The 25654-nt window shown below is 36.9% G+C and overlaps 1 protein-coding gene across 2 annotated transcripts in view; it reads left to right on the plus strand.

The window, feature by feature from the left end:
* The first annotated feature begins 5000 nt into the window (after positions 1–5000).
* Positions 5001–25654, plus strand: part of LOC120860681 (ER membrane protein complex subunit 2) — a 52185-nt gene continuing 31531 nt past the window's right edge. Inside the window, exons 1-5 of one of the 2 annotated variants that reach the window (XM_040236433.1) lie at positions 5062–5136; positions 11057–11199; positions 15206–15319; positions 15838–15902; positions 17848–17933. In XM_040236433.1, the coding sequence (XP_040092367.1) occupies positions 15208–15319; positions 15838–15902; positions 17848–17933 (263 nt within the window). In that variant the 5' untranslated portion in view covers positions 5062–5136; positions 11057–11199; positions 15206–15207. Of the gene's footprint in view, positions 5137–11056; positions 11200–15205; positions 15320–15837; positions 15903–17847; positions 17934–25654 lie in introns of both variants that reach the window. The other variant, XM_040236432.1, reaches the window with a different exon arrangement.

A 25654-nucleotide genomic window follows, 5' to 3' on the forward strand; every position in this document is an offset into this window, starting at 1 on the left:
AAGAACTGTCACATATGCACAGATGTACGTGTGTAGCAGAACTGAAAATGCACTTTGGGGAAATTAAATAAATATCATTTGAAAAAGTGGAGTTTTAAGTATAGTTATAAATCTCAAAAAGAAATAGCTCTAATTTATTGCCCATGTGGGAGAAATTCTAGGTGTACTCTTTCTGGATGTGCTTTGCTCTTTATTCTTACAACCATGGCACAAAGGGTTAATTATCAGTCTGTGAATTCTACTGTGAAAGGGCCAAAGTGATTTCACTGGAAGTGTTTCCCAGAGATTCTCCTTTGTTTTTTTTTTAAATAATGTAATTATATGTGAAATGAATAGCTGGCAAATTTTAAAGCACACATATTGTAAATGATGGCAAACTTGGAAAAACGAGAGGTGCCTAAATGCTGTGGATGTGCCAATAAAGAAGGCATAGGCTCTTGGGTTTTGTGGGAATGTATTAAATTACATAACTTTCAAAAAATGTAATAAAAAACAAGGTTCAGAAGGTTCCTAAAACAACTCTATAGTAATCTGGATTTGGTAAATAAAACTCTAAGGAAAACTTTCTTCCAACTATGAACATGTCACAGTAAGAATCTATTGTCAAGATGAAACAAGTAGTAGTTTCCCTTAAATACAAAGGGATTGTGGTTATGTTATTATTCACTAATTAGAAACAGGAACATAATTCAAAAGCTACAATAAATTTTATATGAGAGTTGCATTAAGACTAATTTACTTTGATAGATAATTGTCAGAGTAGTAAATTGAGGTTATAAACTATGCTTCATGATGTAGAATATTTGAATTCACTTTGATTAAGACAGAACAAAGCAGATAATAGATTCTAAATAAAAGATTTGATGACTATGTTGAATACTGCAAAAATGAATTACAATGGTATTATGCTTTGTCCTGTTAATGTACATTTTATAAATGTCATAAAACTTATTAAGAAGTTGCTTTAGTCTTTCATAATGTCTGAAGACATTAATTAAGCAAACCATGATCATAAAAAAGAAGCCTTCTAAAGCACTTTGTGGGGCAATCTGGCTTGATAAATAATCAAAGTTTATCCTATCTCAAAGAAAATATGAGCTTATTCAAACTTATTCCTTTCTAACCCTAACTCATTCTATTGTGTTGATATTTTAACTATTCAAACATGATTTTGTAGGAAAAAAAATGACAATCATATGATAGGTTCATATTTTGAAAAGCATGTAATAGATCACATACATGTCCCTTTTTCTTCTGCTGTTGAAAGCATTAAATGAAACAGTACTTCCCATGGTGTTGGACATGGCATAATCTAATATTTGTCTGCTTGGATAGTTTCCTGATATTTGTTACCAATACCAGGCAGCTGTTCAATCAGATAAACTGGATTAAAATTTTTAATATGCATGAATGAAAACTTTTTCAAAGGAATGGAAAGATGAAAGGTAGAACTTGGAAAACATTTGTAAAGGTAGATTTATAGAAAGTATGCTTGATGTTCATGTTTCCAAGGTTATGGTTTTATCTATGGAAGATATTTCTTTTTATTTATAATTACATTATAAAATGTTAAAAAAGAATACAGAAGTTTTGTTACTGACATGCGTTTTCTCCCAAGTATGTCTGAGGAAAGCAAGTTTTATTGGACATCTGAGATGTCCTTAAGTATGAAGAGTCACTTTCCTCACTTCAGAGAGTACTACTGGTGACAAACATTTTTTCCTGTAAATATTTCATCTTTCATCTATGAACCAAATAACTCATCTCTTCCCTATGAATTTCTCATCTTTGTTATCTACTAGTAGCAAGAACTTGAGCAAATAATTTAATTTCAGGACCTCAGATTAGGAAACATGAACAATGTCCATTAGTGATTTTCAAAATATGGGTTCTTACCCTATTACTGGGTCATAACAAATATTTTTATAAAATAAAATGGAATTTATTCAATTTGAATAGAAAATATAGAGGACTTGCATTCATGCTAAGTTATTTCAGCCATGTCCAACTCATTGTGACCCTATGGACTGTGGCCTGCCAAGCTCCTCTGTCCATGGGATTCTCCAGGCAAGAATACTGAAGTGGATTGTCATACCCTCCTTCAGGGGATCTTCCCAACCCAGGTATCAAACCAGCGTCTCTTCTGTCTCCTGCATTGGCAGGCGGGTTCTTAACCACTGAGCCACCTGGGAAGCCCCAATATATGTCAAGACACATTAAAAAGCTAGTGTGCAAATGCTGTTTCAGTTTTAAATATCTATATGCATACTGTGTGATGTAAAATGTATTCCTTAATGTAAGATCCAGGCAAAAATGTTTGACATACGGTTTCCAAAAGAATCACAAGTTCCTTATAAATCTAAAATGAAATTATTCTAGTTTACAGCTCAAAAACTCTACTGATTTCTTATAACCTTATGTCACATAGTTTATTGCCTGACAGACAACAGTAGCTGGCTACAAGGGCATTTAGTTAAAGGGAGTGGAAAATATTTATCCCTCAATTAGATGTATTTGTTATTAGTTCAGTTGCTCAGTCATGTTCGACTCTTTGTGACCACATGGACTGCAACACACCAGGCTTCCCTGTCCATCACCAATTCCCAGAGCGTGCTCAAACTCATTTCCATCAAGTCGGTGACGCCATCCAAACATTTCATCCTCAGTCATCCCCTTCTCCTCCTGCCTTCAATCTTTCCCAGCATCAGGGTCTTGTTATACCCATTCTAAGTCATTCAAAGACAACTCCTTGGGCTTTCATGCCCTCTGGGTAAATGCCAGACCCAAAGCAGACAGGAATTTGATGTGTTTGAGAAATAGAAATAGATGAAAATGGTTGGGATCTAGTGAAAAGAGAATAGTAAGATATGAAGGAAGAGATGTAGGAAGGAGCTGCATTGAGTAAAACCCTACAAACCATGGTAAAATGTTTATAGAGTATATTTTTGTTGCTGGTGGGGAGCCATTTGAGAACGGTAAGCAAAGGACTTTTTCTGTTTTTTTTTTTTTTTTCTTTTAAAAGACCAGGAGGACTACTGTATAGAAAATAGATTTATACAGCAACAATGAAGCTAAGGAGGTTAGGAGACTATGACACTCATTCAGGTGAGTGATGTTCTTAGCATCAATTAAGGTAGTAGCAGTGGAGACAAAAAAAAAAAAAAGATGGATTTGGAAGCACACAATACAGGATCTGCTAACAGACTTGATATAAAGAGGTTGCTAGAATTTTAGTTTGTGAAACTATGTGGATATTCTACCAATTCTGATGGGGGCCATGATGGCAGGAATACAGACTTCTGCTTGGGAGATGTTAAATTTGAGATACATACTAGTTATCTAAGTGGATATGTCAAGAAAGTAAAACTGGGTTTTGGGGCAGAAGTAAGGACTGCTGGATTTGTACATTTGGGCATCAGTATATAGATACTATTTATAGCCACAGGACTGTTACTTCCCTGAGTGTCATGCAGTATCTCTTTTAATCTTGATAACAACTCAAGTAGATATTTTTTTTATATTGATGAGTAGCCTCTCTTTATATCTGAGCAACTCTTATATTCAAAAATACATACACTGAAAGTCAAGCAGCTACTAAATGATGGAGCCTGGAATTCTTAATTTTTTGAATGAAGCCTTTTTTAAAAGGTCTGGTCTGGAGAGAGTGAATCTCATTCAGAATTTAAATCAAGTTTATAAATTTAGTAGTCTTTTCTATCCTTTTGCAACTTCCCTTGAGCAGGTGCCAGTGACAGGTTTCTTTTTTTAACTATTCCTTTGGCATATGGGATAGGACTCTGTTTTCCTTTTTTCTCATATCTTGACTGTTTCTTCTTCACTGGCCTTCAACTATATCTTTCATGCAGAGATTTCTAGCCTTCTTTCTTCTCTTTATGTATTTCCCCTTTACATTTTTATGTTCTCATTGGTTCAAATACTAAACATACGCTTATGTCATAAGAGTTAGTCACTTAGTCGTGTCTGACTCTTTGCAACCCCACGGACTGTTGCCCGCCAGTCTCCTCTGTCCATGGGCTTCTCCAGGCGAGAATACTGGAGTGGGTTTCTATTCCCTTCTCCAGGGGATCTATCTTCCTGACCCAGGGATTCAACTCGGGTCTCTTGCATTGCACGCAAACTCTTTACGGTCTGAGTCACCAGGGAAGCCCAAATATCCGCTTATGACCCTCAATTATTTTGCTTCCAAAGCAGACATTTTTTTTTTCCCCTAGCGCCAGGTTCAAAGGTTTCCTGAAAGCAATTAGCCTGGAGGTTCCCCCATGCGATTAAAGAGGAGGTGCGAAGTGGAGGGGCTGTGAAGGTCTCATTTGATTTGTATATTCATTCATATTTCCTTATAATCATTATATCGACTGCTTCTATGGAGTTTCAAATCTAGAGTGGCAAGCAAGCAGACAGTGACGCACGGGGAGCGTCAACTAAAGGTTTAGCTCGGCACGATGCCCTTCGTGTGAACATTAAGTCCTCGGCCACAGGGGCATATTGTGCAAACACAGAACCCTGCTTAGTTCCTCAAACAGATTTAAAGAACATTTGTTTTGAAGTGTATTAGTTTTGCCGAACATTAAAAAAGAAATCGAAGGCAAATCACTGAAGGAGTAAAGTTGGGCACAGATGAGAGATTCGAACTGAATGCTGCGCTGCAGCAGGTCATGAAGAGAATAAGGTACTGATTAGGGAGAGGAGAATGAAGTGAACTGAACTGAACTGAATGAAGCACCCCTGTAGAAAAAAATGAAAAACCAGGGATGGCATACATAACAAAAAAAAGAAGAAGAAAGAAAACAATCCAGCTTTTGTTAAGTCATGGTAAAACACACACCTCAAGCCAAGACGGCTCCAGCGGCTCCGCCAGGGTTTCCTCACAGTCCCAGCGCGCCGCGCGCCGCCCAGCTCGCTCCGCCCAGTTCCCCGACTGCCCTTAGTCAGAGCCGCGTGCAAGTGCGCAACGGATCCCGCCCCCTTCGCTCCTTCGGCCAATGAGAAATGGTGTCGTAATTCGCCAAAGCTTGGTATCTTGTCGCGTGACCACGTCTCCCCGCCCCCTCACCCAGCCGCCTCCTGGTTCTGAGAAGATGGCGAAGGTGTCAGAGCTGTACGATGTCACTTGGGAAGGTAACTGCGGGCGGGGTGGCCGCGGAGAGACCGAAAGCCGCAGGAAGCGGCTCGGGAGTACCTGCTGTCCTCGGAGACCTGGATTCTCCGATCTCTCTTCGGCTCTGGTCCGGCCGAGCTGAGGTGATAGCTGAGGTAGTTGGCTGAGGTGGAGGTGGTTTGACTGAAGTCTGCGGTGGTCCTCACCGCTTGGGTCGGTAGACTGACCAACCGGCCTACCACCGCGCCCATCTAGCGGCCAAGGGCAGCTTCCTCTATAAGACAACCGGGATCTGCGGCTGTCACACTTTTCCTGTGGCTGCTGGGCGGCGCGGAGGAGGCGGGATAGCTGCCCGCTGAAGTGTCTTTGCCGCCGAGAAATCCAGGGCCTGTAAAGGTCTTTCAGATACTCTGTGTAGTAAAGTGTGTGGAAAACCCGTAAACATATCTGATTCTTTCCCCTGCCAGTTTACATTCCCTTCTCTCTTCAAAACTGGGTTTCTGATTTCCCCCCTTTTAAAATGATCCCCTGTCCCACTCGCCTCAAGACGAATTTACACACACGACCCAACTTGCTTCTTATTCCCTGCCAGTAATTCCTTTTGTGAAGGTGAAATAAGTTCTCTTTTAATGAGGTGGAGTTTATCTTTGAATTTGGAAGCAGTCAAACTTTGAACCAATTCTGAAAGAGATTTTCGCTTCTTAAAATCCTGAGTGGGAGGCGTGCATGCTTAAGAAAAGAACCTTGAGTTTCTCTAAGGCATGGAATTTGTGTAATTGAAATTTATATATCCAGCGTTTCACAGTAGACTTCAGTAGCTTGTTTGTTCGGATATTTAAATGATGTTATTTATTTAAAATATTTTATTAAAAAACGCCTGATAACGCGTGGACTGAGAATTGTATTGGTTGTTCAGTGTCGAGTAAATCTCTCCAATATTGAAAGTTGCAAACAATAATGTGAAAAGGCAAAATTCCTTTGTCTTGGAACTAATTCAGTGATTTATTATTGATTTTGTGGCCTCTAGCATACTGTGAACCACCGTGTTTCTACCTGTACTGGGCAATCTATTATATTAAAGTATTAAGTTCTTAGTGCTAGATCTTGATGATACTAAATTAAGTAACACACAGTCCCTACCTTTAGGGAGCTCATAATCTGATGGAGAAAGATAGACTTGTAAAAACGTAGTTTTAAAAGGCTTGTGTGAGGATTTATATTTTTTTAATGCTTTTGAAAAATGTTTCAAATAGTTCATGGTTTTTTTGAAAGTGCTATTTTGAAGGTATGTTCAACATAAATTTCTTAGATGATAATATCATGTGTAGACGCATAGGAAATGAGTAGATGCAGTCGAGGTGATTTAACTGAGTAGCTTAGACCTTACGTTCTGGACATTCTAAAGATGAGTGACATACTTACTTAGATGAGCAAATTACTTCACAGGTTTGTTGAGCAAAAGGGAAAAAATATGTTGAGGTGCTTTTAAACTATTAAATAACATATATTAAAAAAATGATCTGGCTCCTGCATGTGTCTCCAGCCTTATCTTAAGCTACTCACCCGGTTCCCCGGTAGCTTGGACGGTAAAGTGTCTGCCTATAATGCGGGAGACCCGGGTTCGATCCTTGAGTCAGGAAGATCCCCTGGAGAAGGAAATGGCAACCCACTCCAGTATTTATGCCTAGAAAATCCCATGGACCTAGGAGCCTGGTGGGCTACAGTCCATGGGGTCGCAAAGAGTCAGACACGACTGAGCGACTTCACTTCTCTTCACTCTCTTTGATCTGGCCATGTTGGCTTTTGTTGAATTCCCTACGTGCCATGCTCCTCTTGTCTTAAGACGGCTGCTGCTAAGTTGCTTCAATCGTGTCAGACTCTGTGCGACCCCATAGACGGCTTCCGATGGAAGTATTCTTACCTCCTTGTTCTAGTCTTATACTCTACCTATTGTACTCTATCATTTCTTAGAATTCCACTCAGAAGACATTCATTCTTCAGAGAGCCTTCCCGACCCTACCTGCCATCCCCTCCCATTCCTATCTCCACTCCAAAGTTTAAAAGAAAAAGACAACAAAAGCAACAAAATTTACCCTTGGTCTTTTAACTATGTATCCTCATACTATTGAAATACTTACCCAATTGTGTTACATTTAAAAATTTTGTCTCTCCTATTATGAAGAGAGGGCCCAGCCCTTTCTTGTTCTAGAGGGTGACATACTGGAGGAACTCAGTAATCTGTTGACTAAATGAATTATTAGTAGGATTAAAAATAAGGACTTCCCTGGTGGTCCAGTAGCCAAGACTCTGTGATCCCAATGCCATGGATCCAGGTTTGATCTCTGGTCAGGGAACTATTGATGAGCCTCATCTAAGGGTGAGCATGCTGCATCTAAAGATTCCACAAGCCATGACCAAAAGAAAGAAAGAAAAAAAAAAGCCCCAAAGATCCTGCATACACAACTTAAAAAAAAAGAAGATTCTGCATGATGCAACTAACTTGGTGTGGCTAAATTATATATATACACATATATAAGACTGTTAACAAATCATCACAAAGAAAAACTATAAGTCATTTTTTTGGTGTTGGAATGAGTTTTTTAGTATCATAGACAACAGTATACCGTTTGCTCATTTGTAATTAGTAGAATTTATAGGAAAAGAATATTATAGATTTTTCTTTCAGAGACTTAGGGTAACAAAAGGTTGATGGGAGGACCCTCAGGGATAGTTTTTTTGTTTGAATTTTTTGCAGGAGGGAGTGTAAGTTGACCTGTGTCTTTTAAGAATTCCATTGAATACCATCATTAATTTAAGTAATGGAAATTGTTAGTTCAAAGACTATTCAAAGATCCCTTGTAATAGGAAAATTTATCACATATTTATAAAAGACATATACTAAAACTCTCTTAGTCTTTATTGGGCTCTGTAAAAATAGGTATATGGTTTATTTATTCAGCCAGTTGAAACTTACTGATGTTTATTATTAAATATATGAGGAATTTGGAGGTGGGAAAGACAGCTGAAGGAGGGTTTAGTCAAGTCAGGTCTCTTGAGAATAGGGTATTTGGGCAGAGTATGGTTAGGATGTCTAGCACAAAGCCTGGCCTATGATTGGCATTGAATGAGTATTGGAAAAAATATTTACTGGAAATGAGGGGATTTTAGTTGTATATTCTCACTGTCTCTACTTCTCTTTATTCAGTCAAACAACCACAAATTGGTTTCAGTACTCTATTAGTTCAGTAAAATTTCTAGAGAGATCTAATGCCCAGTCTAATGTATCTGTTTTGTACATCTGTATTACATTTGTCATTGCAGATCATTCCCTCTGAAAAATTCTTTTGTTGGTTTCTTAATAGCATTCAGTTCAGTACAGTTCAGTCGCTCAGTAGTGTCCGACTCTTTGCGACCCCATGAATCGCACCACGCCAGGCCTCCCTGTCCATCACCAACTCCCGGAGTTCACTCAGACTCACGTCCATCGAGTCAGTGATGCCATCCAGCCATCTCATCCTCTGTCGTCCCCTTCTCCTCCTGCCCCCAATCCCTCCCAGCATCAGAGTCTTTTCCAATGAGTCAGCTCTTCTCATGAGGTGGCCAAAGTACTGGAGTTTCCGCTTTAGCATCATTCCTTCCAAAGAAATCCCAGGGCTGATCTCCTTCAGAATGGACTGGTTGGATCTCTTGCAGTCCAAGGGAGAGTCTTCTCCAACACCACAGTTCAAAAGCATCAGTTCTTCGGCGCTCAGCCTTCTTCACAGTCCAACTCTCACATCCATACATGACTACTGGAAAAACCATAGCCTTGAGTAGATGGACCTTAGTCGGCAAAGTAATGTCTCTGCTTTTGAATATGCTGTCTAGGTTGGTCATAACTTTTCTTCCAAGGAGTAAGCGTCTTTTAATTTCATGGCTGCAGTCACCATCTGCAGTGATTTTGGAGCCCCCCAAAATAAAGTCTGACACTGTTTCCCCATCTATTTCCCATGAAGTGATGGGACCAGATGCCATGATCTTCATTTTCTGAGTATTGAGCTTTAAGCCAACTTTTTCACTCTCCTCTTTCACTTTCATCAAGAGGCTTTTTAGTTCTCTTCACTTTCTGCCATAAGGGTGGTGTCATCTGCATATCTGAGGTGATTGATATTTCTCCCGGCAATCTTGATTCCAGCTTGTGTTTCTTCCAGTCCAGCGTTTCTCATGATGTACTCTGTATAGAAGTTAAATAAGCAGAGTGACAATATACAGCCTTGACGTACTCCTTTTCCTATTTGGAACCAGTCTGTTGTTCCATGTCCAGTTCTAACTGTTGCTTCCTGACCTGCATACAGATTTCTCAAGAGGCAAGTCATGTGGTCTGGTATTCCCATCTCTGTCAGAATCTTCCACAGTTTCTTATGAAGAAAGGCTTTGGCGTAGTCAATAAAGTAGAAATAGATGTTTTTCGGAACTCTCTTGCTTTTTCCATGATCCATCGGATGTTGGCAATTTGATTTCTGGTTCCTCTGCCTTTTCTAAAAGCAGCTTGAACATCAGGAAGTTCACGGTTCACATATTGCTGAAGCCTGGCTTGGAGAATTTTGAGCATTACTTTACTAGCATGAGATGAGTGCAATTGTGCGGTAGTTTGAGCATTCTTTGGCATTGCCTTTCTTTGGGATTGGAATGAAAACTGACCTTTTCCAGTCCTGTGGCCACTGCTGACTTTTCCAAATTTGCTGGCATATTGAGTGCAGCATTAGGCTCTCATTATTTTTTAGAACTTTGCTGCATTCTCTACATCCATTTGCTCCTTAATTTTTGGTGTCCTCAGTGGTCCTTTCTTTAGCCCTCTTCTTAATCTGTTATTGGTGGTGATTAATCCTGACATTACTTTGCCGACTAAGGTCCGTCTAGTCAAGGCTATGGTTTTTCTTGTGGTCATGTATGGATGTGAGAGTTGGACTGTGAAGAAGGCTGAGTGCCGAAGAATTGATGCGTTTGAACTGTGGTGTTGGAGAAGACTCTTGAGAGTCCCTTGAACTGTAAAGAGATCCAACCAGTCCATTCTGAAGGAGATCAGCCCTGGGATTTCTTTGGAAGGAACAATGCTAAAGCTGAAACTCCAGTACTTTGGCCACCTCATGCGATGAGTTGACTCATTGGAAAAGACTCTGATGCTGGGAGGGATTGGGAGCAGGAGGAAAAGGGGACGACCGAGGATGAGATGACTGGATGGCTTCGCGGACTCGATGGACGTGAGTCTGGGTGAACTCCGGGGGATGGTGATGGACAGGGAGGCCTGGCGTGGTGCGATTCATGGGGTTGCAAAGAGTCGGACACGACTGAGCTACTGAACTGAACTGAACTGAATCCTGAGTTCAATAGAATCCTGACTGATGCAGACATAGATGTTATGTAGTCTGTGAAGTCCTGAAATTATATGCAGAATTGAATGTGTGTGTGTGTTTGTTTTCTCTTATTTTTATTTTTTAAAATGTATTTGTTTTTAATTGAAGGATTGGTTTCTACCAAGTATCAATGTGAAACAGCCATAGGTTTACCCATGGCCCCTCCCACTTCAACATGCCTAAGTGTGTTTTTAAACATGTACATATTTCTGGGAAAAGTTGGTTCAGAAGTTTAATCAGCTTCAAAGAGCTTGAAAAAGATTTCATGTCTTCTGTCGGTAATCATCCACACCTAGCTCTAATTACTGTATTAGTCTATATTGCTAAATGACATATTAAACATATATTTGAGTACTTTGCACCAGGCACTGTTCCCATTATGCAGCATTCTTAACTTGTAACAAAAGCAATAGAATACAAAGGTTAAACTAAACAGAATAGATCAAATATGGAGTCAGGTTTTTTCTTCCGTATTTTACCCTGCTCTCTCAATTTTTCCTCTTCTGGTGACTGAAGCTATAGGTGGTTTTTTTTTTTTTTTTTTAAGGGTCTCTAGGCGAAGTCTTTGACAGAGAAACATGATCCCCACCCCTGTAATGGGTTATATAAATGAAGAATTAACCTGAGCTCCATTTTGCAATGTCCTGTAGAAACTGCTTTCCTTTCCTTTGCCCTCTCCCCCTAATCTAGGTGTGTTGGGCAATTTCCCAGTCCCTTAGCACATTAGATACTCTTATCTGTCTACCATGGTTCTTGCTCTTTGCTATAGACTTCGTCTAACAAACTCTCTTTAATTCTTAGGGCTTGTTTCACTTATCACAGATGTCTTCTTTAACCTTCTCCTTGTCAGGTGGAATTAATCATTCCCTCACCTTGCTTTCTTAGTGCTCTGAGCATAACCACTGTCTTACCTTTTATCACATTATTTTGTGGTTGTTTACAATTTGTTTGTTAACTTGTTGACTTCTTAGGCACATGGGTTGATTCTTTTTTCACTGTGTTTCTAGAATGTTATAGAAATAATGTATTAATATATTTTTGAATGACTAAATAGAAGTCATGGAGGACATGACAGTAGGTGAAAGGGGAATGATTTAAGTCAGGGATTTCCCATTTATATACCTTGGTTATGAATAAGTAGGAATGGAAAGTTGAATACTATTGGTAAGTGAGAAATTTGACAAAAAAGGAGATGGGACCAGTTTTTCCCATTTAGTCTCTAGTTTATGGAAAGAAATTGTACAGTGTCTTAAAGGACATTGCAGAGTACAGGCAAGGAGTGTAGTTTTGTGAAACAGATCTGTAAAACACTAAATAAATTTATATTCCCAAGGCTCTTCCTGTTTTAAAGTAATCTGCCAGGTTAACAAAGAATGTGAACTTCAGATGGTAGTTATGGTATAGGGGCTCGCATTGGTTTCTGAAGTGGGAGCAGTCTTAAGAGACTGAGCCCTTAAATGTGGGGTATGAATAACTTACTTTTTTGTTTGCTTGCTCAATTCCTCTTTAGTCTTTAAGATTCAGTTTAACTTACTTCCTGTTCAGAATGAGTCAAGCTCACTTGTAGGTTTTCAGTAGAAGGAATTCAGTTGAGTTCAGTTCAGTTCAGTCGCTCAGTCATGTCCAACTCTTTGCGACCCCATGGACTTCAGCACTCCAGGCTTCCCTGTGCATCACCAACTCCCGGAGCTTACTCAAACTCACGTCCATCATGTCGGTGATGCTATCCAACCATCTCATCTTCTGTCGTCCCCATTTCCTCCTGCCTTCAATCTTTCGCAGCATCAGGGTCTTTTCAAATAAGTGGGTTCTTCACATCAGGTGGCCAAAGTATTGGAGTTTTAGCTTCAGCATCAGTCCTTCCAATGAATATCAGTTCAGTTCAGTCGCTCAGTTGTGTCCGACTCTTTGCAACCCCATGAATCGCACCACGCCAGGCCTCCCTGTCCATCACCATCCCCCGGAGTTCACTCAGAGTTGCGTCCATCGAGTCAGTGATGCCATCCAGCCATCTCATCCCTGGTCGTCCCCTTCTCCTCCTGCCCCCAATCCCTCCCAGCATCAGAGTCTTCTCCAATGAGTCAACTCTTCTCATGAGGTGGCCAAAGTATTGGAGTTTCAACTTTAGCATCATTCCTTCCAAAGAAATCCCAGGGTTGATCTCCTTTAGAATGGACTGGTTGGATCTCCTTGCAGTCCAAGGGACTCTCAAGAGTCTTCTTCAACACCACAGTTCAAACGCATCAATTCTTCGGCACTCAGCCTTCTTCACAGTCCAACTCTCACATCCATACATGACTACTGGAAAAACCATAGCCTTGACTAGACGGACCTTAGTCGGCAAAGTAATGTTTCTGCTTTTGAATATGCTATCTAAGTTGGTCATAACTTTTCTTCCAAGGAGTAAGCGTCTTTTAATTTCATGGCTGCAGTCACCATCTGCAGTGATTTTGGAGCCCCCAAAAATAAAGTCTGACACTGTTTCCACTGTTTCCCCATCTATTTCCCATGGAGTGATGAGACCGGATGCCATGATCTTCGTTTTCTGAATGTTGAGCTTTAAGCCAACTTTTTCACTCTCCTCTTTCACTTTCATCAAGAGGCTTTTGAGTTCCTCTTCACTTTCTGCCATAAGGGTGGTGTCATCTGCATATCTGACCTCAATCAAATCCCTTATGATTATACAGTGGAAGTGAGAAATAGATTTAAGGGCCTAGATCTGATAAAGTGCCTGATGAACTATGGAATGAGGTTCGTGACATTGTACAGGAGAGAGGGATCAAGACCATCCCCATGGAAAAGAAACGCAAAAAAGCAAAATGGCTGTCTGGGGAAGCCTTACAAATATCTATGAGAAGAGAAGCGAAAAGCCAAGGAGAAAAGGAAAGATATAAGCATCTGAATGCAGAGTTCCAGAGAATAGCAAGAAGAGATAAGAAAGCCTTCTTCAGCGATCAATGCAAAGAAATAGAGAAAAAGAACAGAATGGGGAAGACTAGAGATCTCCTCAAGAAAATTAGAGATACCAAGGGAACATTTCATGTAAAGATGGGCTCGATAAAGGACAGAAATGGTATGGACCTAACAGAAGCAGACGATATTAAGAAGAGATGGTAAGAATACACAGAAGAACTGTACAAAAAGGATCTTCATGACCTGGATAATCACGATGGTGTGATCACTCATCTAGAGCCAGACATCCTGGAATGTGAAGTCAAGTGGGCCTTAGAAAGCATCACTACGAACGAAGCTAGTGGAGGTGATGGAATTCCAGTTGAGCTATTTGAAATCCTGAAAGATGATGCTATGAAAGTGCTGCACTCAATATGCCAATGAATATACAGGACTGATTTCCTTTAGGATGAACTGGTTGGATCTCCTTGCAGTCCAAGGGGCTCTCAACAGTCTTCTCCAACACCACACGTTCAAAAGCATCAATTCTTCGGTGCTCAGCTTTCTTCACAGTCCAACTCTCACATCCATACATGACTACTAGAAAAACCATAGCTTTGACTAGAAGGACCTTTGTTGGCAAAGTAATGTCTCCGCTTGTTAATTCATGGTTTTCTAAAACCATTTTTTTTTTTGTAAATTCAGGTAGGGTCTATTATCATCTTATGATTATTTTTGTTTTCTTTTGTAGACTTTGAACTGTAGAGACCAGTTCATATAAAGATAGTACATATAAAAGTAGTGAAAATCCCATGTGCTTCTCTTTTAATTATTCTCTAGAAGAATAGCATATTGTTATTGATAATTTAACTCATGTATTCAGTAACATTCAATAACAACTTAAATCAGCTATTTAAATCTATACAACATGTGTGTCAGTAGAAGGAAGAAGGTAATTTTATATGAATATGTAAGATTTTTCAGAGGTAAGAGTAGAAAGCATGTATGTAACTGGTGAATTAGACACTTCATTCTACCTTAACTGTATAAAAAAGGGATCTTTTTTCTGGATTAGATACACTCCCACCCCCAGTTATTATTTCTGCTTTTATCAAAATGCTGTTCTTTGAAATTCCAGAGTTCCCTATTGTATTATAACATGCAAAGTTGTTCTGTCAACTTTCATTGTTTGCTAGTGCCTTTGACCTTACTTTATATTATTCATTTTACTCTTTATATATAAGCAAAAACTTCCTTTGTCCTAATTTTTCTGTGTTGATTTCCTTATGTAATTGTGTATTTTTGTATGTTATATGGACTGTTATAGTAATGTTTTTAAGGAAGTTTTGTGATGAATGTTCCTTCAGTGCTGATAGCCCAATATGATACCCTGATTATGAAAATTTTATATTCTTGAGTCAGTGGAGTACTTTGAATTTTTTGAGAGTTCAGTGTGTAATATTATTCAGTTTTCTGAAAAAATAATCCTTAGCTTTTATAAAATTCTGAACATTGTAACCTCAAAAAAGCATAATCCATAGTTGCCTGAAGGGACAGAAGATCTTTGTAGCATTCGATGCCATACAGTAAAGATAGCTGTAATATCAGTTGCATTTTCAGTCTTCTGAAGGATCTGTTGCTCTTGTTAAATTGTTTTTCCACTTTATGAAATTTGAGACATTACAGATTTTACACTAATGTGAATGTATTTTCTTTACACAAGATGAAAGTTGATTTCATCTTGTCAATTTGTTTGACATTAATCAAATATTTGTATATATAATTGCAAACTTATTTTTTTCAGAAATGCGAGATAAAATGAGAAAATGGAGAGAAGAAAACTCACGAAATAGTGAGCAAATTGTGGAAGTTGGAGAGGAATTAATTAGTGAATATGCTTCTAAGCTTGGAGATGATAGTAAGTTTTTAAATCTGTTATGTTCATGCTCAGCACATGTTTCATTTACAGTTTAGTTTTTTTTTTTTAAATCTTGTCATTATGATTTTTCTGCTCTTAATATCAATCCATGATTTATTAATGTTTAAAATACTTCTCAGGAAGTCTGAATGATAACTTTTATTTTTAGAGGGACTTATAATTATTGGTAGTAGTGAAGCTATCAAGTAGGCTTTTTTGTTTTAAAGCTCACAAGGCTGTAGTCCTGGGCAGATCAAAAATGTATTTCATAATGAATCTTTTAAAACAGGAAAGGTATTAAATAGTTGACATTTTTTTTAACCTGATTAAATATTAAAATATTATGCGTTGCTAAACATTTCAGGATGCTTTTTCCTTAATTCCAGATGAAATATAATAAGTCACTCTTCAGTTGTAAAAATGTTCTTTAAAATATCAGAAGCATGAAGAATTGATTATCTAATTTCTGTTGTGAGATTTTTATATTAAATTCAGTTTTTTCCTGTTTGTGTATTTAGTTTGGATTATATATGAACAGGTGATGATTGCAGCCCTCGACTATGGTCGGGATGACTTGGCATTGGTGAGTATATTTTATTTTATATTTAATTTCCTTCATAAATTATGTATCAGCAGTACGTGGCTTTAGTGAATGCTTTCTGTAGCTGATTTTTAGTGCTAGTCTTGAGTTGGTAGGACTGGTTAGGTACTTTGGATCACATTATATTTTTATATCTTTTTAGCAATCTTGAAAAGTATTTAGTATCCCAGTTTCACCTAAGAGGTTAAATTAGTTGGTGAAGGTAGTTTACTTAATAGGTGGTTTATAGTATATTATAGAGTTAAACATATAGTTTAAAACAAATTTGTCTTTTGGGTTGTTAAATGGCTTATGTTGTACATAACATTAAATATTGTTTTGAGATATTTTAAATGTATATCTTAAAATTATTAGAAAATCCTAACATGTACAGAACATGACTTAAAATACTCATACCAGGTATTTAAATGGGGCCTGATGCATTGTGAAAGTAAGTTTTAATTTAATTTTTATTAATTTTAAAGAAAAATAATAATAGCTATATTTTGAACACTCATATGCTAGGCACTATTCTAAATGCTTTACATCATTTTTATTTTTATTTTACATGCTTTATTTGATCTATATAATTATTTCTTAATTTGACTTGTTTGATAGTATCACTATATTTATTGTATAAATCAGGAAGCAGTGGTTTCTGTTTTGTAACCCTGACCTCTTAAGTGCTCCTTCATGCTGCTTCCTCATAAGCCAAGAAGAAATACAAAAAAACAATACCAGAGAATAGAAATACCTGGAGAACATATACAAGTCTAATTGGGATTGTCCTTTTCAATGTAATTTATGTTAGCAGTACGTTTAATTCTGGTGGAGTTGCCCATGATAAAAAATATTCCACAAAAGCTTTGTATTACCTTTAAAACCTATGAGACATAGTCTTTTGAATACCAAAGAGGTGGCAGCTTATTTTTTGCAGGAGATTTTGAAATTATTTTTTGTATAGCAAATGCCATTTGATAAAGTAGGAGATCAAGTGGGTAGATAACTTTTTTTGTAACAGTATTTTTTTTAATGGTTCAGAATTTCAGCACAGTTAGCTTGACTGAACAAGTACTGTGAGTTTTGCATGATATCAAACTAATTGAACATCATTTTCAGTTTTAATTAACTTGAATATTTTTCTTATTATAGAATTTACAGACACAGACTTTGAAGCTATACTGCCAAATCATATTAAAACTTATTTTCTTATGATTAATAATCTGTTCATTAGTTAAATGCATTTTTAATCACATGCTTTGGGGCACTAGAAAGGATTATTTTTATCATCCTTAACATTTCTAAGACTCTTATAATCCCTCATGCTCAATAAATATTTGATTATTTGTTTAGTTGAGTTAATGGGTGAATTATGAATATCTGCCAAAAGAAGATTGGTACTCCATTGTCATTGTGTCTGTATTTTATGGCCTTAAATTAGGACAAGTATTCTGACAAGGTGATTGATTAATATATGATTTGAACAAGGCAAAATTAAAGTGTTAATAGTATTTGATTGAGACTTCAGTGTACTGCCAAAGAACTTAATTTTTATCTAGAGACTGCTTATGCAGTAGTTAGGAAGAAAAGGCCAGGAAACTGTTGTAGTTAGTTAAGATGGGCTTGATTCATTATGGAAGCAGTTTTTAAGGAGGAGTTGATATGATAGTATTCAAAGAGTTATTAGTGGACCCCATAATCTCATTTCCTTAGTTAAGAGTTTGACTCGTTTCTGAGAACTCACTGTTGTCCTCACTGTAAATTCACGGTTGTTCTTTCACTCCATTTTTCATTACTGATTAATTTCACTTATGTCATTAGATCTCAGTAATGAAATTATTTAAGAAGATACACTGAAGACTATGAAAGGCATTCCTTGTAGATCATTTAGTATATGTAGTGTAATTACTGTTCTTCAAGTCTTTTTATAATTTTTTTTCTTTTTTAGTTTTGTCTTCAGGAGTTGAGAAGACAGTTCCCTGGAAGTCACAGAGTCAAGAGACTAACAGGCATGAGATTTGAAGCCATGGAGAGGTAACTGAATCTTGCAAATAGTGTGATCCTGTTTTCAAATGGCAAACATGGGGTCTTAAATTTAGGTCCTCCTGCACCAGTGGCAGCATTATTAACTATGCAAGATCTTTTGCTACTCAGCTTCCGAACGGTGTCAGAGTACTTATCAGCATCAATCCTCCAAGTTATTACCCTTAGATAGAATTTGACATATGAGTGGAATCTATTTATCATCTTTGGCCTCATGGAATGGGATCATGCTTTGGAGTAAGAACTGGCTTCATATCCTATTTCTAAGGATTTATTATCTATTGACCTGGAAAATTATTTAACTTCTTTAAGTTTTTTCAGTCTTATTCCTCTATAAAACAAGAATATTACCAGCTTGTCAGGGTTGTTTTGAGAATTAGTAATGATATATGTATAGTACCCTCACAGGCACTCAAAATATAAAAGCTATTATATATATATATTTTTAACTGAGATATAATTGATATAGGGACTAAGACTAAGGGGAAAATATGCTCAGTCATGTTCAAATCTGGAGTGGGTTGCCATGCCCTCCTCCAGGGGATCTTCCCAACCCAGGGATGGAACACAGGTCTTCCGCACTGCAGGCAGATTCTTTACCTGCTGAGTCACCAGGGAAGCCCATAATTGATGTATAACATTATATTAGTTTCAGGTATATAGCATAATTATTTGATAAATGTGTATGTATATTGTGAAATGATTACCATAATAAGTTGAACATCCATCATCATAGTTATAAATTTTTATTTTCTTATAAGAATGTTTAAGATTTACTCTGTTAGCAACTTTTAATTACACAACACAGTATTGTTAGCTATAATAAACCATGTTGTATTATGTCCCAGACTTAATTTATTTTATAACTGGAAGTTTCTACCTTTTGACCACCTTCACCCATTTCTCCCACTCCCCATCCCCTCCTCTGACAACCACTAATCTGTTCTATGTATCTATGAGTTCATGTTCTCTTTGATTCTACATGTAGGTGAGATCACATAGTATTTATCTTTCTTGGTCTGACTTACTACACTTAGCATAACACCCTTAAGGTTCATCCAGGTTGTCATAAATTGCAGAATTTCTTTGCTTTTTATGGCTAATATCTTCCCTGGTGGCTCAGATGGTAAAGTGTCTGCCTACAATGCAGGAGACCCGGGTTCAATCCCTGAGTCAGGAAGATCTCCTGGAGAAGGAAATGGCAACCCACTCCAGTATTCTTGCCCGGAAAACCCCATGGACAGAGGAGCCTGGTGGACTACAGTCCATGGGATCACAAAGAGTCAGACATAACTGAGCGACTTCACTTTCACTTTATGGCTAATATTACATTGTATTAATATATACAGTTAATCTTTGAACAGCATGAGTTTGAATCGTGTGGGTCCACTTAACACATAAATTTTTTTTAATAGTAAATATTACAGTGCTGTACAGTCTGTAGTTGTTGCATCTGTATGTAGAATCTTGAATAAGGAAGGACCAAGAATATGGAGGGCTTATGCTAAGTTATATATATATGGAATTTCAACTTGATGTAGGTTTGGTTTTTAAACCTATGTTTAAATTATGTATTATTTATGGAATTTCAACTGTGATGTAGGCTTTCCTGATCTCTGCATTGTTCAAGGGTCAAACTTCTTTATCTATTTATCTGTTGATAAACACTTCTGTTATTTCCATGCCTGCTGCTGCTGCTGCTAAGTCACTTCAGTCGTGTCCGACTCTGTGCGACCCCATAGACAGCAGCCCACCAGGCTCCCCCGTCCCTGGGATTCTCCAGGCAAGAACACTGGAGTGGGTTGCCATTTCCTTCTCCAATGCATGAAAATGAAAATTGAAAGTGAAGTCTAGGCTAGTGTAAATAATACTGCAGTGAACATGGGGCTTCAGATATCTTTTCAAGTTAATGATTTTATTTCCTTTGAGTGAATACCCTAAATTGGAATTGACTTTATCAAATGGTAGTTCTTTGTTAATTTTTTGAGGGACCTTTATACTGTTTTCCGTAGTGACTGTGTCAATTTATATTCCGTCTACAGTCCAGTTCCCTTTTTTCCACATCCTTGCCAAGACTTGGTGTGTTTTGTCTTTTTGATAGTAGTCATTTTAACAGGTATGAGATGATATCACATTGTGGTTTTAATTTTCATTTCCCTGATTACTGATGTTGAGCACCTTTACATGTATTTGTGTGTCTTCTTTAGGAAAATGTATATTCAATTCCTCTGCTCTTTTTACTTAGATTGCTTTTTTAATTTTTGCTGTTGAATTATATAAGTTCTTACAATATTTTGGCTATTAACCTCTTATTAGATATGATTTGCAAATGTTTTCTCCCATTCCATAGGTTGCCTTTTCATTGTGTCAATGTTTTCCTTTGCTGTGCAGAAGCTTTTTAGTTTGATGTAGTCCCACTTGCTTATTTTTGCTTTTGTTGACTTTGCTTTTTGTGTAAAATTCAAAAAATCACCAATACTGATGTCAGGGAGCTTACCACTTATGTTTTCTTCTGGGGGTTTATGGTTTCGGATCTTCTGTTCAGCTCTTTAATCCAGTTTGAGTTTTTCTATGTAGTATAAAGACAGAGGTCCAGTTTCACTCAGCTGTCTAGTTTTCCAACATCATTTATTGAAGAGAGTGTTTTTTTCCTATTGTATATTCTTAGCTCCTTTGTTGTAAACTAATTGACTATATCTGTGTGGGCTCTCTGTTCTGTCCCATTGATCTATGTGTCTGTTTTTATGTCAGTACCATATTGTTTTGATTACTATAGTTTTGTAATATAGTCTGAAATCAGAGAGTTTGAGCCCTTCATCTTTGTTTTTCTTGCTCATGATTGCTTTGGCTATTTGAGATCTTTTGTGATTCTATACAAATTTTAGGATTGTTTTGTTCTGTTTCTTTGTGAAATGCCATTGGAATTTTAAGAATTGCACAGAATCTATAGATTTCTTTGGGTACTGTGGATATTTTAACAGCATTAATTCTTCCAGTTCTTGAGCATGAGATATCGTCTCCTTTATTTGTGTCTCATTTATTTGTATCAGTTTCTTTCATCAGTATCTTAAATTTGCAATATATAGGGCTTTCAACTCTGATTAAATTATTTCTAGGTATTTTGTTCTTTTTTATGCAGTTACAAATGGGATTGGTTTTTTAATTTTTCTTTCCGATAAGATTCTTATTAGTGTATTGAAACACAACAGATTTTTGTATATTGATTTTGTATCCTGCAGCTTCACTGAATTTGTTAGTTGTAACAGCTTTTGATGGCATAAGCGTTGATTGTCTTCACCTGTCTGGCAGTTTTGGCTGCAGTGGCTTTCCCTGTAAGTTTAATTGTCTGATGGATCTAAGAGTAGTTGGTTCAGTATGTTTAGCTTTTCCTTGTGAGAATAGGAGTGATGATTTCCAGTCTTTATGTGCCAGACCAGGAACCAGAAATCTGAGTATCTTTTCAGCAGTTGTTTGACATTTATATATGTTCTATGTTCACATTTTCTGTTTTTAAATTGGATTAATTTGTGTCTTTTTATTATTTAGTTGTAAGAGTTCTTTATATATAGTCTAGATACAGGTCTTTTATCACATATATTTGATTTGCAAAAATTTTCTTGCATTACATGGCTTGTCTTTCACTTGTTCAGTGATGTCCTTTGATTACAAAATATTTTGATTTTTTAAAAATTAAGTTCATTTTTTCTTTTGTTGCTTATCATTTTGGTGTTATGTCTAGAAACCATTGCCTAATTCAAGATCACAAAAATTACACCTATTCTAAGTGTTTTATTGTTTGGGTTTTTACACTGTGATCATTGACACATTTTGAGTTAATATTTTTCATGATATGAAGCAGGTGTCCAACTTTATTCTTTCTTTTGTAGATATCTGGTTGTCCTAGCACCAGAAAAAACTACATTCCCCATTGAATTGCCTTGGGCGATTAAATCAGTTGAATGTTAATTATGTGATGGTTTATTTCTGGGCTTTGAGTTCTGTTCCATCAATATATATGTTTATTATATACCACACTGTATTGAATCCAATAATGACATTGTAGCTTTGTAGTAGTTCTAAAATTGGGAAGTGTGTCCTTCAACTTTGTCCTTTTTTTTTTTAAAGATTATTTTGTCTGTTCTGAGTCTCTTAAGTTTTTATATTCATTTTATAGTCAGGTTGTTGTTTCTTACCTTTGTAACTTGGTGCTTTAGGTGAGACAGGGTTTACTTGTACTGCACTTGTACTTTTTTTCTTGCAAAATTTATTGATACAATTTTTCTTAACCTTTTTATTCCTTGGCTTTTGGCTTATCTGTTTTATCTATGTGTATTTTACTATCTTTGGATCTTCTAAGCAAAGGGCATGGATAAATAAAATAAAGTAGTATTACAGGTGAGCAGAAAATAATTTTGAATCAGAGCAGAATGGAAGAAATCTGCAAAGGATTGCTCCTGAATCAGTATTCTATTCTATTACCACTTTTTTTTTTTAACTTCAAATAGTATGAATTCCTAGAGCATTCTTGAAATATATGAATAACAAAACACATCCCAGAGTCTAAAATGAATGATTTTTCAGATTATCTTTTTAACACAGTTTAATAGTGATTATTTCTCTACCTTCTTTCCAATCATACAAAAAATTAATATGGTAGCAATAATTTAGTCTTAAGTATTAACTCAAGTTTCTAGCAAACTTTAGTTTCTTTAAGTCTTTATACTTTAATTGAAACTCATATCATTTTACCTAGTAAGATTTTACTATTTTTCTGGAAAGAGTGGTTGTTTATGTGTTTTTGTTACATAGGACCTTTAATCATTTTCATACATGATTGTGTGAATTAGAATTATCTGTGACATTTAAAAAGTATGTAGTTGCCTAGCCTTCACTCTACTGACATAAATCTGAAATCAATCAGGGGTGTAATGCAGGACAGTAGACAGGTAGATTTGAGAATGTTGTTGACTCAAGGTAAATTTTTATGGACCTTTAGTGTATTAATCAGGATTCTCTAGAGAAACAGAACCAATGAGGTGTGTGTGTGTGTGTGTGTCTGCGCACACAATGGGTGTGCATAATGGGTGTGCATAATGGAGATTTACTGTGAGGCAGATATAGAGGCTGAGAAGTCCCAAGATCTGCTGTCTGTGACCTGGAGACCCAGGAAAGCTGGTACTGTAATTCAGTCTGAGACTGGGTCTGAAGGCCTGAGAACCAGGAGAGCTGATGGTGTAAATTTCAGTTTGAAGTCTGAAGGCAGGAGAAGGTGAGATGAAATATCTCAGCTCTAGCAGTATAAGGCAGTAAAAGGAGATGAATTCCTCCTTGTTCTTCCCTTGTTCTGTTTAGGCCCTCAAGGGATTGTATGGTGCCCACCACATTGGGGAAGGCAGTCTGTTTTACTGAGTACATGGATTCAAACACTAATCTCATCTGGAAACACCTTCAGACATACCCAGAAATAATATTTGATCTGGGTACCCCATGATTAACACAGAAAATTAATCATCACACCCAGTTTTTACATAAATTATATTTTTAAAATTACAACTTAAATATGTTCAAATATAAAACTATTAATGTCTTATGTATATAGTTTTCAAACTGTAAAGACAATGTAAGTTTTCTAATAAAATACCAGAAAGACTAGAAAATCCTAAGAATTCACAATATTGGTATCATTGTATTAATGAAATGAATGGTTTCCTATTTTACTCTGTGACTTACAGTATATTTCCCAGAGGTTATATAGCTGGGAAAAGATCCCCAGGTGATTCTCATGTACTTTGTCTTGTGAGAACCAGTGCTTTTTAGTATTAATTTTTGCCCTTGTTTATATACTTGATTGTTTTGTTTTATTATTATTTAATGATTTTATTTTCTGTTTCTATAGTTGCAGATTCTTGTGAGGCTAGCATACCTATAATCAAATATTATCATGTATTTGATTTCCAAAGTGATTTTCTTTTTCTGAGCTGTTGCTAACTCTGATTAACTTAGGATGTAGTGATGCTGTTTGGCCTTTGCATTGTATAATCATATTTACAAATTAAGTCTGCTTTTAATTTTCTCAGTAGTCTGCTATCATTAGTTAAAATATTCTTATCTATTGGCATGACTGTAATCACAAATACAGGCTTGGTCGTTAAAATTGTGGGGCAGTGTTCGATTAAAGGACATGTCATGTGATGATATAGAATATTCTATGTCTTGAGTATCACTAAGAGAAAAGCTTAAAAAATTATCATAGAGAACTTAAGAATAGATCACAAGAGTATGTCTGCTGTCCCTAGTTTTATAAACACTGCTATAAAAATTTTAAACATAGATTTTTGTTTTCTCTAAAGATCTTTATCTGAAAGTGAAGAAATTGACTGGAAGGGAGTTGGGGGTTATGGATATGATTAGGTAGGAATTTCAGAATCACTTAGCTATATCCTTGTACTCCAAATAAGATTACCATATATAGGAGTGTATTGTTAGATAAAGTGCTTTATTGATTTCTGATGTATCACTCCTTTTGATTCACTATCATACAATGTTAATCTTGGCTTCTTAGTTTTATCCTGTCATATTTGATTATTTTTTCATTTGATAAATTTGTTGTTTCCCATGTGAGATTGTGAACTATAGTGTTGGAAAAGACTCTTGAGAGTCCCTTAGACTGCAAGGAGATCAAACCAGTCAACCTTAAAAGAAATCAGTCCTAAATATTCATTGGAAAGACTGACGCTGAAGCTGAAGCTCCAATACTTTGGCCACCTAATGTGAAGAACTGACTCATTGAAAAAGACCCTGATCCTGGGAAAGATTGAAGGCAAGAGGAGAGGGGGACGACAGAGGATGAGATGGTTGGATGGCATCAGTGACTCGATGGACATGAGTTTGATCAATCTCCAGGAGTTGGTGATGGACAGGGAAGTCTGGCATGCTGCAGCCCATGGGGTCGCAAAGAGTTGGACACGACTGAATGACTAAACTGAACTGAACTGATAAGAGGTTGTAACCTGGTAGAGTATATTGTGTGTACATACTTGGTTTAGTTGCTAAGTCCTGTCCAACTCTTGCGACCCCATGGGCTTCTCTGTCCATGTGCGTGGGATTTTCCAGGCAAGACCAGAGTGAGTTGCCATTTCCTTCTGCAGGGGATCTTCCCAACCCAGGGATCCAACCCAGGTCTCCTGCATGGCAGGCAGGTTCTTTACCGACTGAGCCACCAGGGAATTCCTTAATAGGTGCTTAATGAATTGAACTTTACCAGCTCAACTAAGAAAAACTCTCATAAATATTTATTAAAGGAGAATTAACACATAGTTTGGGGCTTCTCAGGTGGCTCAGTAGTAAAAAATCCCCCTGTGAAGCATTAATGTGATCCTTGGGTTGGGAAGATCCCCTGCAGAAGGAAATGGCAACCCACTCCAGTATTCTTGACTGGGAAATCCCATGGACAGGGGAGCCTGGCAGTCTACAGTCCATGGGGTCACAAAAGAATCAGACATGACTTAGCGACCTAAAAAAAAAAATTAGATCATTTCCTTGTGAAAATATTTGTTAAATTTAACTTAAAAAAATACTTTATTTGCTGTAATTCTAGGTGTAACTAGGGCCACAGAGCTATCTCTTTGAGCTGTAGTTTTTACCTTTGTATTTAGACCAAGTCGAATCAGTATGTTTTTGAAGTAAGTTTTTCTATAAATATTTTATTTATG

Source organism: Oryx dammah, unplaced genomic scaffold (genome assembly GCF_014754425.2).
Source record: "Oryx dammah isolate SB20612 unplaced genomic scaffold, SCBI_Odam_1.1 HiC_scaffold_11163, whole genome shotgun sequence".
NCBI lineage: Eukaryota > Metazoa > Chordata > Mammalia > Artiodactyla > Bovidae > Oryx > Oryx dammah.